This window comes from Dama dama, chromosome 8 (genome assembly GCF_033118175.1).
Source record: "Dama dama isolate Ldn47 chromosome 8, ASM3311817v1, whole genome shotgun sequence".
In the NCBI taxonomy this organism is placed as follows: domain Eukaryota; kingdom Metazoa; phylum Chordata; class Mammalia; order Artiodactyla; family Cervidae; genus Dama; species Dama dama.
In genome coordinates, this window is record NC_083688.1 from 36,911,101 (window position 1) to 36,927,538 (window position 16,438).

General features: G+C 37.8%; 1 protein-coding gene across 8 annotated transcripts in view; it reads right to left on the minus strand.

Moving 5' to 3' along the window:
* Positions 1–1,963: 1,963 nt before the first annotated feature.
* MAP2 (microtubule associated protein 2) overlaps positions 1,964–16,438 on the minus strand; it is a 288,854-nt gene continuing 274,379 nt past the window's right edge. For 4 of the 8 annotated variants that reach the window (XM_061148872.1, XM_061148870.1, XM_061148867.1 and 1 more), the window contains 4 exons: positions 12,884–12,976; positions 10,844–10,925; positions 6,043–6,155; positions 1,964–5,822 (listed from right to left, as the gene is read on the minus strand). In XM_061148872.1, the coding sequence (XP_061004855.1) occupies positions 5,607–5,822; positions 6,043–6,155; positions 10,844–10,925; positions 12,884–12,976 (504 nt within the window). In that variant the 3' untranslated portion in view covers positions 1,964–5,606. The remainder of the gene's footprint in view (positions 5,823–6,042; positions 6,156–10,843; positions 10,926–12,883; positions 12,977–16,438) is intronic. The other 4 variants (XM_061148873.1, XM_061148871.1, XM_061148869.1 and 1 more) reach the window with 1 other exon arrangement.

Here is a 16,438-nt window from a genome sequence, read left to right on the forward strand (position 1 = left end):
ATTAGCCATAAAAAAGAATAAAATGTTGCCATTTATAGCAGTGATTGGATGTAGAGAGAATTATGCTTAGTGAAATAAGCTGGACAGAGAAAGACAAATTATATCATTTGTATGTAGAAACTAAAATATGATATAAATTAATGTATTACAAAACAGAAAAGGATTCACAAACATAGAAAGCAAACTCATGGTTCCGGAAAGCGAGAGGGAGGTGGAGAGGGACAAGTTAGGAATATGTTATTAACAGATACAAACTACTATACATAGAATAGATAAGCAACAAGATTTACTGTATGGCACAGGGTCTTATTATCTTATAAAAACCTATAATGAAATATGATCTGCCAAAAATACTGAATCACTATGCTTTACACCTGAAACTAACACATTTTTGAGATCAACTGTACGAAAAAAGATTTTTATTGTGATTTGTGCTATCAGACAAATGTCTTAATCTTCTGTGGTTTAAAGATATACTTTATGAAGGAAAACACAGATGCTAGTCTTAAAAAATTATTAACCAAAGATTTGTGATTTTATCTAATTGTACGCATTGCTGCCAAAAAGTAGGCCGAAAGAAGGTGTTGACACTATTGGTAGAAGTAGGTTTCAGCCAAGGGAGAATGACATGAGTTTGGAAAGTCTCCCGGACGAGTCATTCGCCAGTCACACATTTCCACCACTTTATAACCGAACTCTCTGACATCAGAGTTGATGGTATTCTCTCAAACCATTTTAGGGGTAATTTTTATCTGTGAGTGGTCTGCCGTGGAGCTCCTTCTCCTTAGGCACGTTAGAGAGAACTGGAAGAGCTGAGGCTTCTCAAGCTTTAAAGGGAAGACGAATCACCTAGGGGAGTGTTAAAGTGGCCTGGGGTGGAGCCTGAGGCTTTACATTTTGAACAAGCTCCCAGGTGAAGCTGGGCACACTCTAAGTAGCAAGGAGCTAAAGGATGCATGCATGGGAGGAGGTCTGTTTTCATGGCTGACTATCGGTTTTCTCTCTCTTCTAGCAGGAGCAGTCTGACTTGACTTTGGAGGAAATATTTTCTCTCCACGTTTAGTTTATGTATTGATAGTTCAGATGAGACCCCTTCTCTCTTCAAGTATCCACTTACCCCAATCACCTGTGATAGAGTTAGGTCTGTGACCTCCCCTTGCCCTTTAGGACAAGCAAGCAGGTGACCTAAGTAATGCAATGATGTTCACACCCTGGGTTTGGCTAGTGCTGCTGGGAAAGACGGAGAAGGCAACGGCACCCCACTCCAGTACTCTTGCCTGGAAAAGACGGAGGAGCCTGATAGGCTGCAGTCCATGCGGTCGCTAAGAGTCGGACATGACTGAGCGACTTCACTTTCACGCATTGGAGAAGGAAATGGCAACCCACTCCAGTGTTCTTGCCTGGAGAATCCCAGACACGGGGGAGCCTGGTGGGCTGCCGTCTATGGGATCACACAGAGTCGGACACGACTGAAGCGACTTAGCAGCAGCAGCAGCTGGGAAAGAGGCTTTCTGTGGGAGGGTATGAGACCTGAAGCTTCCAGTGCTCATTATGAGAAGGTAGTCTGTTTGAGGATGAAGCCAACATAGAGGAAGGAGAACTAACCTTTGGGAGAATTCCAATGACATCTTTTGAGAGCCTGGGTCCAGAGTTAAAGAAAAACTTATTAATGACACTTTTTTGAGTGACTGGATACATTCTCGCCTGAGGCAGATACTCCTGCCTTAATGGAGACTTGACTCAATCAAGTAGCCTTTATGCTTAGGCCAATTTGAGTTTGTCACTTGCAACAGATAGCATCCTGCTAATAATACAGTGGTGATAGGGCTTGACACATAGCCAGCATTCAGCAGATAACTGAAGCCTCCTCTTCATAATTTTTCTTTGGTTGGATTGAGCAATATGCATTTATTATGTTTTATGTTTTTTTCCAGGAAAGAAGAAACAATCTGAAACTATCGGATAGGTGACAAGCAATTTTATTTTGCAAAACAATCACTATACAGCAACAAATACATTTGCAAATTTTGATTGAAAAACATGAACTAACTACAACCAGCCATTGAAGAAATGCCTTTCTATGGTAACAGGCTCTAGAATTATCAGAAGAAAGAAACCCCCCCACAGATTTGTAGCGGCATGTTGGAACCTTGGAATCCCAGCATACAGAGTATACTTTTTGTTGATTTTTTTCTTTTTGCTAAAGTTGAAGTATCATGACTGACATTTTCTGAGTTTAAAAATAAGTTTTTTCCTGCAGAGGGACTTGGCCTCAACCTACATACCCAGGCTAAAAACCCTAGGTGTAAAAAAACAAACATCAATACTGATTTAACATATTAATCTTTGAAGGAATGCCTAGAATTTGCCTTTTCAAGCCATAAATCTATCTTTTTTAGCTACTTAGACCATGAATAGTTTGTTTTCCTCCTCTTCGTAGTGTAAAAAATAGGAGAAAATGATATAATTGCAGCTATGTCAAAATCAACCACATTGAAGAGATGATTTCTTTAATAATAGTGACTTGATCTCTTATTTTGCCTGATGATCCCATTTTCTGCTCTAAAACTATGTGAGTGTGTGGAGAAGGCCAGCTACTCTCAGTCCTTTCTTCCATTTAACCAAGTTCTCACTTCAGCCTTCTTCAGCTATACCGAGTTGGTGATCCACAGGTGTCTTGCTTCTGGGTGGGATTTCTGCCCATCACCCTGCTGGAACTCAGCAGGAGAATCCAGAGAGAGTTGGTTCCTAAATGAACATGGCCTTTGAAACTCATCATGAACTCGGATCTCTCCTGCATCATTGAAAGGTACCCAATTATTGGTTGCAGGTGACCCAGAGAGAGTGAGTGGGCCTTTTAACTCTTCACAGCTCTGGATTACTTATGTTTCCTTAAACAGGTTCTCCAAGGCAAAAGCCAGAGAGAAACTGGCATTAATTGATCTAGAATTGAGACTATGAAGCCTTAATTTCTAGATCAGCGTATGGATGTCCCCACAAGAGTGGTGTTCAAAAAGCTTAATTTGTGTCGTTAATCTTGAGAGTAAAGGTAAGATGGGTTCCACCCCTTATCCCCAAAAGAAGACATTTAGCCTGTATTTCTTTCTTTTACTGCTACCAATTTTCAATTTCATTTTATAGAATTATTAATTTCCATACAAAGTGAGGGTATTTAGTCATTATAATTTTGCTGTGATTTGAAGCAAACATTTGTTTTAATGCCAAATCTAATCACTGGGTACCTTATATAATCTTTATTTTAGACATGTATTTGTAAAAAACAATATGTAGAACATGGTTACTTAGTGTTTATAAAAATTTTAAACCAAGTTGAAAAAAAATACATGTTTCACAGGTTAAAACTGTTCTAACCAGCTGTTAACTTCTTTCTAGAGCTTTAATCACTAACTAACACTACCTAACACATAAGAAAATACCATTAAGTCTCCACACAGCTATTCTTTCTTTTCCTATTTCCTGGTGCATTTCAAGGGAAGCTGATGAATCAAACGTCCAGATTGGTCAAATCAAACCTCACAGCAATAATTAGGAGAAACTAGACACACTCATAGTCCTAATCAGTCCTTTCTAAATCTTTGACTATCCTAAGTAACTGATCTATAGTTTCAGAAATGTTTGCCTACGTAAAATCTCTTAGTTGAGAGTGAATGGTGCACTTTTGCTCACAGAGTTTCTTTCACGGAAGTCATGTTGGCTGTAACTTCCAATGGGTCACAACATGCACCCCTGTCTCTCTGTCTTTCCATCCTTTAGCTTCTTTCTCAGATGCTACTATACTAGCTTACTGCCTCAGTCCATGTTCATCATTTCCTCTTTTATGCTCGAGAATTGATTTGACTCAAAGGGATCAAACCCTATTGAAACATTTGCCTTTAACTTTTCAGATCCAGCCTACCAGCCCTGAGCAAGAAAAAGAACAGATAAAATACTAAAAAGCATCCATCCATCCTAGTAATCCACTGCCCTACTCAGACTAATAATGACTATTTCATTGCTTCTTCATAAATTTAAGATGAATGATTCTTAAAGAAGAATTAGTTGATTTGTGATGTCTAGACTGTATAGAAAGTCAGAACCGTATTAGCTAATGATAAATAATAGCAATACAGTATTCCTTTATAGAGTGCAATGTTGGAGTTATAAAAAAACTGATTTAGATATCTGCATCTCCAATATTTTGTAGCTTCTCAAAATACTGTATTTTCCCTTTCTGATCAAGGGATCTTACTTCGGGTATGGAGGCCAAACATTTTCTATCAGATAATTGAATAAACAGGTACTGCTTGGAAGAATGGAATATCATGTCCCAAACTCCCACTGTTAGTTTCAACTTTAGCAAACGGAAAAAAAAGAAAAAGAAATCTTAATAAGTCTATTCCATGAATGATTATAGGAGTAAACCCCAAAATATTCTGTGATTCAAAATAAGACAAACCCATAATCTTAAACCAACAATCTGTAAACCCCTTTTATGTAACTGGACCCACCCCCACAAACTCCATGTTGGTGAAAGCAAAGAAAAATAAATTTTTTCTAGCATCACGGGAGAAACTTTAACGGGAGAAACTTGTATCTGGCACTAAAACAGGGTTACAGCTTTGAGTTGTTACAGAAAGCAACTTCATGCTAAAACTTTTTGTCATTTTTAACTTTTTTTTTTTTAAATAGGGAGAGAACCCTGCTAACATCTACTTTCACATACCTAAAATTGCAACACCAAAGGGTGCAGGAGACACAGATACTGTGAATAAGGAAGTATAATATTCAAGTATGAGGAAGTATCACAAATGGCCACAGAGAAATATATATATTTATATCTATAATACTGTATCAAACAGATGGAAAGGGGTGTGAAACTGGTAGTGTGGACACAAATCTAGCTGATCAACCGACATCCTAATCAGACACAAGTCCATCCTAATGAAAGTGCTTCATTCCTAAGAGATGCACTTTATGTCACTTCCTCAACCACAGCTCAAATGCTTCGAAACTATTTTTTAATTAATTAAATAATTTATTGGATTGACTTATACTCTGATATAATTATCCAGGTCCCAAACGTTAATAACTTAATTGAATCTTTCTTCCCATTTATACAAAATAACGCTTTAAAAAAAAACATTTCTTACATGCTTTTCCCTTCCTGCAATGACTCCTTGATTTAATTTAACCTGTAATAAGTTACAAGGGGCAACTTTTTAATCTTTTCACCCAGCAACAGAATAGTGAAATGAGCAGCTTGGATTTTAACAAGGCCTTTCAGAATGTAGTAGACAGCCTTCAGGCACATGAAAGGTAGAAATGCAATTTTTAAAATAATGATACTCCATGCAAAACAGCAGAGCGAAAAAAAAAAATTGTCCAATTGTACTCATGTAAAGCCAGTATCTTCCTGTTGCAAATGGAAATCAAGTCAATTTCTGCATATACTATTTTTTTTTATAAAATTGTAACAATTACTACAGTTTGGGAATGAGATTATTTATTTTATGGTTTGTAAAGAATGAATATAACACCTGCTCAGAGCCCACTCCTGCCAGAGCTCATGCCTAAATAGTATGACGTCAATACTAAATGAGAGATATTCACAAGCCCTGTTTAGCGAGTGCGGCAGTGACATCCTCGGCCAGGGTGGCAAGCTGGGGGGATTCGAGCAGGTTGATGCTTCCAGAAGAGGAGACATTGCTGAGTCGTCGGGGGGAAGCCACGCTGGATCTGCCTGGGGACTGCGTAATGATCTCAGCCCCATGGTCCACACGGGCCTTAGCATGCTCTCTGAAGTTCAACTTTTGGCTGTCAATCTGTTTAAGACAAGCATCAGTCCTCGTCAACACAAACATCTTAAACTGTCCCCTAGCTCTTTCTCTGTATCCCAGAGCTGATGTTCATGTCACTTCTATTCAGCTCTGCCATCCCTACTTCCGGGGTGTCTAGGTTTTTAATCTGGGACCCATTTTGATGAAGAGTATTTCAAAAGGATTTTTTAAAAAGGCAAGATCGGCTCACAATCTTGTGTCTTACCTTGACATTACCACCTCCGGGAACGTGGTGAGCATTGTCAAGAGAACCGACTTTAGCTTGGGCCTTTTCTTTGAAATCTAGCTTCACACTTTCAATTTTCACACGCCCACCACCTACGGAGGAGATGAGAAAGGTTTTTAAATGCCTTGCTAACGTTAAATCTTCTATTTTGGTGACTAGTTACCCAAAATGACTATAGCAGGTAGACCATGGCAAATCACAAACTTAATGAACTCTACTAACCCTCTGACCATAGATGGGAAAGGAATCTTTTAGAATTTCTAATCTATACCATTTCCCCCATACCATCTAAGTAAGGTGTTGTTCAGTCACTCAGTAGTGTCCGACTGTTTGTGACCCCACGGAGCCCAGCATGCCGGGCTTCCCTGTCCATCACCAACTCCCGGAGCCTGCTCCAACTCATGTCTGTTGAGTCGGTGATGCCATCCAACCATCTCATCCTCTGTCACCCCCTTCTCCTCCTGCCATCAGTCTTTCTCAGCATCAGAGTCTTTTCTAATGAGTCAGGTCTTCGCATCAGGTGGCCAAAGTATTGGAGCTTCAGCTTCAGCATCAGTCATTTCAATGAATATTCAGGATTGATTTTTTTTAGGATTGATTGGTTCGATCTCCTTGCAGCAACTCTCAAGAGTCTTCTGCAACTCCACAGTTCAAAAGCATCAATTCTTCAGTGCTCAGCCTTCTTTATGGTCCAACTTGCACATTCATACATCCATCGAAGGCAGTGACATCCTTTTTGTATCATTCCCTGGATTGCTTTACATATTAATTCTTTACTCATGTCTAACCTAAAATATCAGAGGTATTTTTCTTATCTGTGTAATAAAAACTAAAAATAACACAATGAAAGTACCATATGTATCCTTTCTCAAAGTTGGAGTGTTTTGTCTCATTCTTAAGGGAGCAAATTGCAAGGAAGCACTTCTCTATTTTTCTTCATGGTAGTAGGTCACTTGTTCAAAGAACTAATAGGCTAGCAATTGTGTACATACGGGTGGTATTGCCATTTGTAAATTTTTAGCATTGATACCTTGACTGATGAAACGAGTGAGGGGCTAAGGTGCTTAAAAGCTTCCATTTTAGTTAGTAGATGGGAGTGATAGGAAGGGAATCTTAGAGATCCCATTCTTGTCCAGATTCCATAGGACTATTTGACACTGATCTGATAATACTGAGACAGAGTTCTGACCATGCCATTTTCTTAAATGCTAATTAGTCTGAAAATCGAGGATCTGCTGATAGATGAGAGTGCCATGAGCCACCCTTCTGTGGTACCTCCATTTCTGCACACCTTTTTAGGCTTGTGAATGCAAGCAGTTCTACATTGAGTAGGTATCTGTTGTTCTTTGGCTTATTCTTGAGCCTGTCTGGTGATGTCTTTGATCTGGGAAGAATCTGGATTAGATGCCTTTACCTGTCTCCACCTAAGAGACTAGCTTTCACTTTCATTAGCAATTTGGTTTTGGCTATATGCATTTTTTTTTCCCATAAGGCTAGTAGTGAGCCATGTGATCCTCTATTATTATTGCATCTCTCTTGGGATTTTGATTCGGAAAAAATACCTGAGGGGCTCTATGGAAACATGGAAAAGATTTTTCAATTTTGGACTCTTGATACTTATTTACCTCCATAGATGAAAGAGAAAGGGTTGTTAAAACTTCACAGGTCTCTTATTCCTGAGGTGTTTTTCTCATGTGATACCTAGACATTTGTATTAACACCCAATTGCCTGGCCAGGGCCCCCTTGAAATTGTATGATGTTACTGGATTACATTTTAAAAAATTTATATTTATTTATTTGGCTTTGTTGGGTCTTAGTGGCAGCATGTGGGATCAAGTTCCCTGACCAGGGATCAAGTTTGGGCCCCCTGCACTGGGAGCAGCATGGACACTTAACCACTGGACCACCAGGGAAGTCCCTGGTTTACATTTTGAAGATTCATTCATTCTCCTTCTGAAGACTTGGGATGTGCATGATGTTATTTAACTCATTCCTATAAGAGACATGAAGCTGTCCTTCCCTCAAAAGATTCATTATTGCACGGGTGTTATTCTACCAACATTTTATTTGGCCCCATGGGTCTCACCTGTTGGTTGTTACAGGATTACTGTGATTCATAAAACACAGTTATATTGGTTAGAGGCTAGAGGATACTGAATTTTCAACTACAGGAGATCAACTTTCTTGGGATCTTACTTTTATATTTTTCATAGCCTCTGATAGAAACTGTCTTTTCAAGTTTTATGATTATATATTGTGTCAATATAACCCTATTAAAAATTTTGTTAGACTATATTTTGAGAGAGGGGAAAAACAATGTAATATTGACCCAAACTATATTCAGAAAAGGAAACTTGAGAAGTCTATTTTTGTTAAAGTCTTACTGAAGTGAAGTGAAAGTTGCTCAGTTGTGTCCAACTCTACATAGTCCTTGGAATTCTCCAGGTCAGAATACTGGATTTGGTTAGCTAGGTAATTTTATATAACTGTTAGAGAAGCTCATTTGAAATCAGAGATCTCTGCCTTTGGTTCTGAAAAATTCTGGCCCCATTAGGAGCAGTAAATGCAGAGGATTATAATCCCCATCAAGCTTCATATGTCCCAAAGTGAAGTCAAAAGACTAGCTATTTCAATTTGTGCCTCCAGGTGATGAATTGTTTCTTCCTTACTTCCTTCTGAGACATTCCACAATCCAAAGTAATTTTGTGAAAAGCTTGCTATTGTCAAAGATCATTGTGTTAACACGTCTTTATGAACTTGGTCATCTGATTCACTTATTATGAAGTAAGAGTGAGAAATAGGTGGGAGTCCATGACAGTAGCCTTTATGACCCATAAAACATACACATAATATTTTCTTGTATATAGAAGATTTTTCTGTGCATCAAGACTTTAGGTGAATTGAACTAAATGTATACTTATCATCTGGAATTACAGAGTCCAATATTTTCTCTTGTATTCTGGAAGAAGGTAGGCAGTATACCCAAATACTTCCATCATACTGTTGACACAGGACAAAATCAGCTAAATGTTTGTAGATATAAGGCATAGATGGGGGGCTGTGAAGATACCCATCTGGGAATATGTCCCTGCTATCTCATGAATGATAGCTAATTCCAGATAATAGTTCTGAAATCAGTAATGGAGATCACTTATATGCAGTTTCTATCTCCTTGACTTGCTTTATTAATACCCTTTGCCAACATGAAGCCCAATTTCAAGACATATTTCTAATACTTATCCATTTTTTAAACCTTTTGTTTTTCAACTGAAATGATTCTTCTCATTAATCTTCTGGTCAGAAATCTCACTGGGGTCAGTTGTTCTTTTACCTTGTTCTGATAACATTTGAGATTATGACTCATGGGAATAAGATATTACCTGGTTTAATTAAGATGCCAAGAATAGATGGTTAAAATTAATTTTTTTGTCCTTCAATCGTATATGTAAGTTGTGTCAAAACAGTCTCAAGAAAATTTACAAATTTGACAATTGTCCATTATTTACCTATGCATGGAGGTGGAATTTAGCAAAAACATATAGTACATGATACTTAGAAAAAATGACTCATAATACATTAAATTCACAAATTAAATAGGGAAAAATCACTAGCACATATGAATATAAACTCTACCTTAGGGCACTAGATTTATGAGATATGAGATCTCTCATAATATATCATAAAATATCATAATATACCATATTGTATATTATGATATCCTAAGATATCATAATAATGAGATATGAGATATCTCATAATAATGAGATATTATGAGATACATGGTTTTTCCAGTAGTCATGTATGGATGGATGTAAGAGTTGGACTATAAATAAAGCTGAGTGCTGAAGAATTGATGCTTTTGAACTGTGGTGTTGGAGAAGACTCTTGAGAGTCCCTTGGACTGCAAGGAGATCAAACCAATCAATCCTAAAGGAAATCAGTCCTGAACATTCATTGGAAGGACTGATGCTGAAGCTGAAGCTCCAATACTTTGGCCACCTGATGCGAAGAACTGACTCACTGGAAAAGACCCTGATGCTGGGATTGAAGGCAGGAGGAGAAGCATATGACAGAGGATGAGATGGTTGGATGGCATCACCGACTTGATGGACACGAGTTTGAGCAGGCTCCAGGAGTTGGTGATGGACAGGGAAGTCTGGTGTGCTACAGTCCATGGACTCGCAAAAAGTTGGACATGACTGAGCAACTGAACTGAACTGAACTTATGAGATATTTCAGAAAAACAAGCAGTCTGTGGTCAAATAAGTTGGGGAGACATTGCATTCTGAAGATTCACAATGCTTATTGACCTGGATCTGAGAAATTCAACAGAAAAATAAATTTCTCCAGTTTTGTTAAAAAGCACAATCCCCTCCCCCCCCCCACATAATGTAGAAAAACAATTTCTTGCAAAACCTTTGAAATGCTGCTTTCAGTCCATGAATTACGTAAGAATACATGGCCCAATGTTATTTTATGGACTATATATTTCAAAAGAGCTCCAATAATCATGTTGAGTTCATACAGATAAATGCATCTCCTGTATCTTTTCATTTTTAACATGTCCTACGATATGTGGCCTGTTCGTGGTAACTGAGTTTACTTGTCCATATTAAGATGCCTTAAAATTTCTAATTTAAGTTTCTATTAACACAAGCATGAAGTATCAGGATCTGGAAAGGTCCTTCCAATGAGATATCTCACAGCAACAAAAACTTTGTTTGTCAATTTTTTGAATTCAATCTTATATCTCTCAGACTACTAAAAATACTGATTTACCTGGCCTGTGGCGGATGTTCTTCAGAGAGCCACATTTGGATGTCACATGGCTTAGGTCTATCTTCTTGGTGACAATCTGTACCTGTGTGAAGGACAGAAAATAGGCTTAAAATAGTTTAGATGTAAATAAGCCCCCAAGCTCATATGTAAAATCTAGAAACATATCCAAACTCACAACATACAACAACATATACACACACATGGGAAAACCTAATCTTCCATATGTCCTCCCATATGTTTGGTTGGAAAGAAAAACACAAGTGAAAGAAAATCCTAGAAGAGAAGATTTTATTAGTAGAAAACAGATCATGCTGCAAAGGGACAGAACTTCTGTATTAAGAAGGCAAGCTTTCCACTCAGAGAAAGAGGCCACACCGTATTAAACCTTTCCATAAGCAAAGAGCCAGGTGAAGAGGGAAAGTATTCTTTAGAAAGTGATTTTTACATGAAAGTGACCAAAACTGCTCATACAAACAAGAAGTCCAACACTGCTTTAAGATACAAGAAGAAGAAAGCTCTAAACATGCTTTTCTAAAATACTCTTGTCATATTTTGGCTAAATGCAATTTTTATTGCACACCAAATGATAAAAGGATAGAATTTTTTTTTTTCTTCTGGGTTTTACTGAAATCAATTCATCTTCTAATATTTGAAAGGGTGCTTTCCAAGCATGGTTCCTGGTTCATTTACATCAGAAATACATGGGAATTATGTAATCTAACACTGGAAATGGGGTTAAGGAATCTTCCCCATTCAAATCAATCACATGTGAACAAATGATTCTTCTCTAGGGGAAAGTTTCAGACTACTGGTTTGGAGGTTGGAAGCTTCTCTAATAACTTTAAAATCATCCTTTCCTTCGTAGGTGTTTTGACCAGCAGCACCTATTGTAGAGGTCAGCTGGGTCAATCTTCTGATACTCTCAAAATTACCCATTAATTCCAGGACTAAGATTGTTTCCGTGACAGTAGTACATGGTGTGTACTTACAGTCAGGGCATTGGGGAGGAGGGGGGCCTGTCAGTGTAAATACCGAGCCTGAGGCTTAGCCCTGTGCCCTGGAAGGAGCCCAGCAAATCTGGCTGGGGTTCTCCCATGTGGCATAGATTCATGCTCAGTGGAGCTGCTTTGAACATCAGGCACTTGCTTGTCTATTTTTTCACTGCTTGACTCCATCTCTGCCCAACTGAGGAGCGAGAAACCAAGCGTTATTAGATACGCGAGAATTCTGGATTTGATACTCTATAAATTACTTGAGTCACAGATGGCTAGAATCTGAGGTCTAGGTGATTGGATCTGTAGTAGAGTCAGCCTAGTCACCTTTTTGATTATTCTAATGTTAACAAAGAACCATGCCTACTTTAGCTTGAGTCTGCCTGTTTCAACTCTTCCTGAAATACTTTTGAGAAACATAAATTCATCTTTCTCTTCCTCTCAGAGGATATTATTTCCACCCAATTTAAGAGACAGGGATAAAAAAAAAAAAAACATCAAGACAAAGAGTATACTGGGACTTGAATCCTTTCACTTTGATTACAGATGAGCCATGCTTCACCAGGTTTGAATTATTCCAAATGATATCCCAACTCTCATGAATAATGAAGCACAAAAGATTGACATTATACACTTTGGATACTTTCATACATCAGTCATTGCCTCAGGAGTAACTTTAATGGAGCTAGAAAAGTGTGTGCTCAGCTGACTTTTGCAAGGGAGCAGAGACAGCATGAGAAAATACCTTAAAGCCAAAGGCCAGCAAACAAATTGGCAGGTGAAATGGACTTTCCATCTCCCTGAAAACCATGGTGTCCCCGTTTAAAAAGCGAGACATTCACCAGTGATCTCAGAGGGAAGGATGGAAAGCCCATCCCCGAAAATGCAAGGCTGACAAGCTCCCAAACCAGGGGGACTTGTGGAGCAGCAACAAGAAGTGGGGAGTGTGCTGGGAGGTGTTGGAAAGGAGATGGGAAAGGAGACGGCGTGCCGGCTGTGCAGACGGCTCCACACAATCAGGACAGCTGCTGACATAGCTTCTACTTACATTTCCGCCCCCAGCAGAATGTTTGATGTTATCCTTGGAACCACATCTGGACTGAACCTTGCTAAAATCGATCTTCTTGTTTAAAATCCTAACCTAAAAGGAATTGGAAGTAACTTCACTGTGCATTTTCTTTCAAAATTCTGGGATAGGATATTGGGAACCAGGGAACCAGAAATGGGTTAGCACCAAAGAAGCTCCAAGCTCCTTTTCACTTACATTTATCATTTATGAGAAAAAACTAAGAATGAAACTGAAAAGCAGATCTATCATGTAAATATGAAGTGTTTTTCTCCTGCAGCCCCCACCCCCATCTCCAAGGGCCAGTGCTTGAGAGCCTCAGATACCCTGGCTGTAGGCTGCTGTAATCTGGAAACAATATAGGAACACAAAAATAAAACCTGAATTATCTGTGAGGTCTCCGATATTGTGGGCAACACTGGGACTCAGGTCCCCTCCACGGAAAGTCCAATAGTTCAGCCCTGGTTTCTGAAGGATGTGCCAGTGCTCTCCCCACCCCACCCCCCAACTTCTGGAGTGTTAGCCTGACTGTAAATCACCTGGTACACTTGAGTTGACTATGACTGGTCCATGTAGAATGATGAGGTTCACACTGGTCTGGCTGACTGCTACAGGTTAGGGTTCTCACTCATCTGAGGGAAGAAGCTCTGGTTTTCCCAAGATCATCAACAAGGAGACTCTGGGCCTCCTCTACTGAAAGGCTTCATGATTCCCTTGCAGGTTCAGCTCCGTAGCCTTCTGAAAGGCCACTCTCTGACAACTGCTCATAAATAGCAATATCCTTGACTTTGGTGTGAAAGCATCCTTTCCATTTTTACAAGGGAGAAAACCAAGGACTGTTAACTAGCTGACCTGAACCAGGTCATGTACAGGTAGTCCAGGTCTGGATTGGGCCCAACAGATTGGAGGTTAGCTGTTTCATTTCTATTTTCAGGAAGTCCAGTGTTCATCTTGAGGACAACAGCAAATCCAGATCTGGAAAGATATTACTCAGGTGTAAAGTAATGTGCATAGTAATAACTCTTGTAGCTTCTTCCATGCATCTTCTGAATTTTGAATGTTTTGGAGAGCCCTCCAAAACAAGCAATGTAAGAATGGAAGGAAAGGTTTATTTTAGTTATTTTTTTGTTTATTTTGTTTGTTTTTATTATTTTGTTTGTTTTATTTCATTTTGACTACAAGTACCCCCGAATAGCTAGAGAGATATCACATTTCCAGTATTTATCCACTTATACATAAAAAAAAGCAAAATAAATTTACCCTAGATATACAGCTTTCTCCAGGAATGGTATCACAACTCTTGGAATTTTCAAAAAAGAGTAGAAAATTCAAAAGGACACTGAATCTTGACTATTTTTAACTAGACAAAGCTTAAATTGCAGCGTCTGCCTAACACTGAGAAGATAGCTTGTTCCTTACAGGGAAGCATCATCGACAGCTCTCATCAGCAGCCGAAGGGAAGAGACTCTTGTCAAAATCTGAATTCAAAAGATAGAATGATGTGGCCACTCTTTCGGGCATAATAAATATTCTAATTAAAAAAAATGGCAATGTCACAAAGTCTGTATCTAACAAAAAGCACAGTTGTTCTAAGAGTTTCAAGTAAACTGTAGATGCAGATAAACAAGTCAATAAGGGCCATTACATTTCAAACCTCACAGATAAGTTATTCTTAGAAAGCAAATAATTGTTTTTTATAATAATAATACTTTAAATTATTCTGCATAAGGATCTATTTATTTTAGAAATGAAAAAGAATTCATCTAAGCCATTTTTCTAATCCTTGGGGATATACTGAGTCTCATATTTCATTTATAAGTTTTAATTTAGAGATCATAAGAGTACCAATCAAGTGACTCATTATCAAGTGATCAGAAGCCAAATGTTAAATCTGACTCACTTGTTGCAAAAATGGAAATTCCAAATTCAGTTGCATAAATTTGTTTGACTTTAATGTTTAATCAACTGTTTGACATTTTTTATTATTTTCCAAAGCAAATGATTCCAACCCAAAGAGGACATATTGCCAGCATTACTTAAAGATGATTCAAATTTTAAATCCTAAAACTTCAAGGCCAACTTCTGTTGTTTTTCTTCAGATTTTCAAGAGAATCATAGATTTTCTAGTAAAAAACCTAGCTGGCCTTTTTTGATGGTAGATTTTACTAACCCATGTTTGCTCACTTTGACATGCATTAATGGCACAGCCTTTACATATTTCCATAATTGGAAAAACTTCATAGTATACTGCTTTTGTCTAAAATAAGGCAGAGTATGACATTCACCATTTTGTTTAATGGTTGAGTGGACAGAAATAAAACCACTCAGGGCTGTGAATGTTTGATGTTCAGTGAGATTTACACTCTAGCTTGACAACTTGTACCTGAGCCATGTAACTCACATTTATGCCTTAGCACAATTACAAACTACTTCATGCCAAACATCTCTAGGATCATTGACAAATAACACCTTAGAGAGTTGATTCCACAAATACTGGCAGTCCTTAGAAGCCATCCCACCCACAAAATTGAAAAACAGATGGCTGCAGTGAAGGGTAAAGCTTTATTTCAAATATTTCTTTTTTTTTTAAATCAGAGAGTTGAGTTTTAACTCTCTGTTCTCTATGGATAAATTGAAATGAAAACTGCTTTCTTTGGGAAAAAATTTTCATTGGACTTTTATTTTCCTAAAGCCCATGTCAAGGGAAAATTATTTTAATATCTTGGAGACTGCCTAAAAAGATATAATGAACTTCTATTTTACAAATTAAATAATTTTTTATATTCATGATATAAAGGAAAAATAATCAAATAATCATTATCCAACATTAACTCAAAACCACATTTTAATCTTTGTTAATTTTTTTTAAAAATGTTGCTCTATTAATGCAAAGAATATGAAAATCTTTCCTTCTGCATATTTCATAGCACAGTGAAATGTATTATTATATCAAGCAACTGGATCAGCTTCCTAAAGCTCTGCCTTATTAAAAATTCTACTAAATTTCCTATTTCTTGTAAAATGAGACAAAATATAAAACTTATAGCCAGGCAACCAAGGTTCGCAGCAATACTGACGCTTGAGTTATCTTTTAATACTTTACATTTTGTCCAGATTGTGCTATAGTTTATACCTTAAGGGTCTTGTTTATATTTTCAAGTTCATCCCCATGATGTCTTTATGTTATTATCTCGTGACAGAATGCCTTCACTCCAAGTTGAGTATGTAACAGATCATCTTTCAAGGTTCACTCAAACCAGTTCCTCAGTGTGGGGTTGGCAGAAAAGGATTTCATTCTTTTGGGCATATATTGGTGACTTATATGCAAACATCACTGATTTTTCTTTCATGTAAGGGTCTTATAAGCATGAAGAGTTATAAAGAATAGATTAATGCAACTGAATATTTAATCAGAATTATTTTATTTTAACTTAGTTCTATCTATTCCTCCACTACTCTAGGAAAGAACAGAAGAGTTACTTTTTGGATATTCTTGATGTGATTCTAGTTGAATTTTATCATAAATGGTTCAATTGA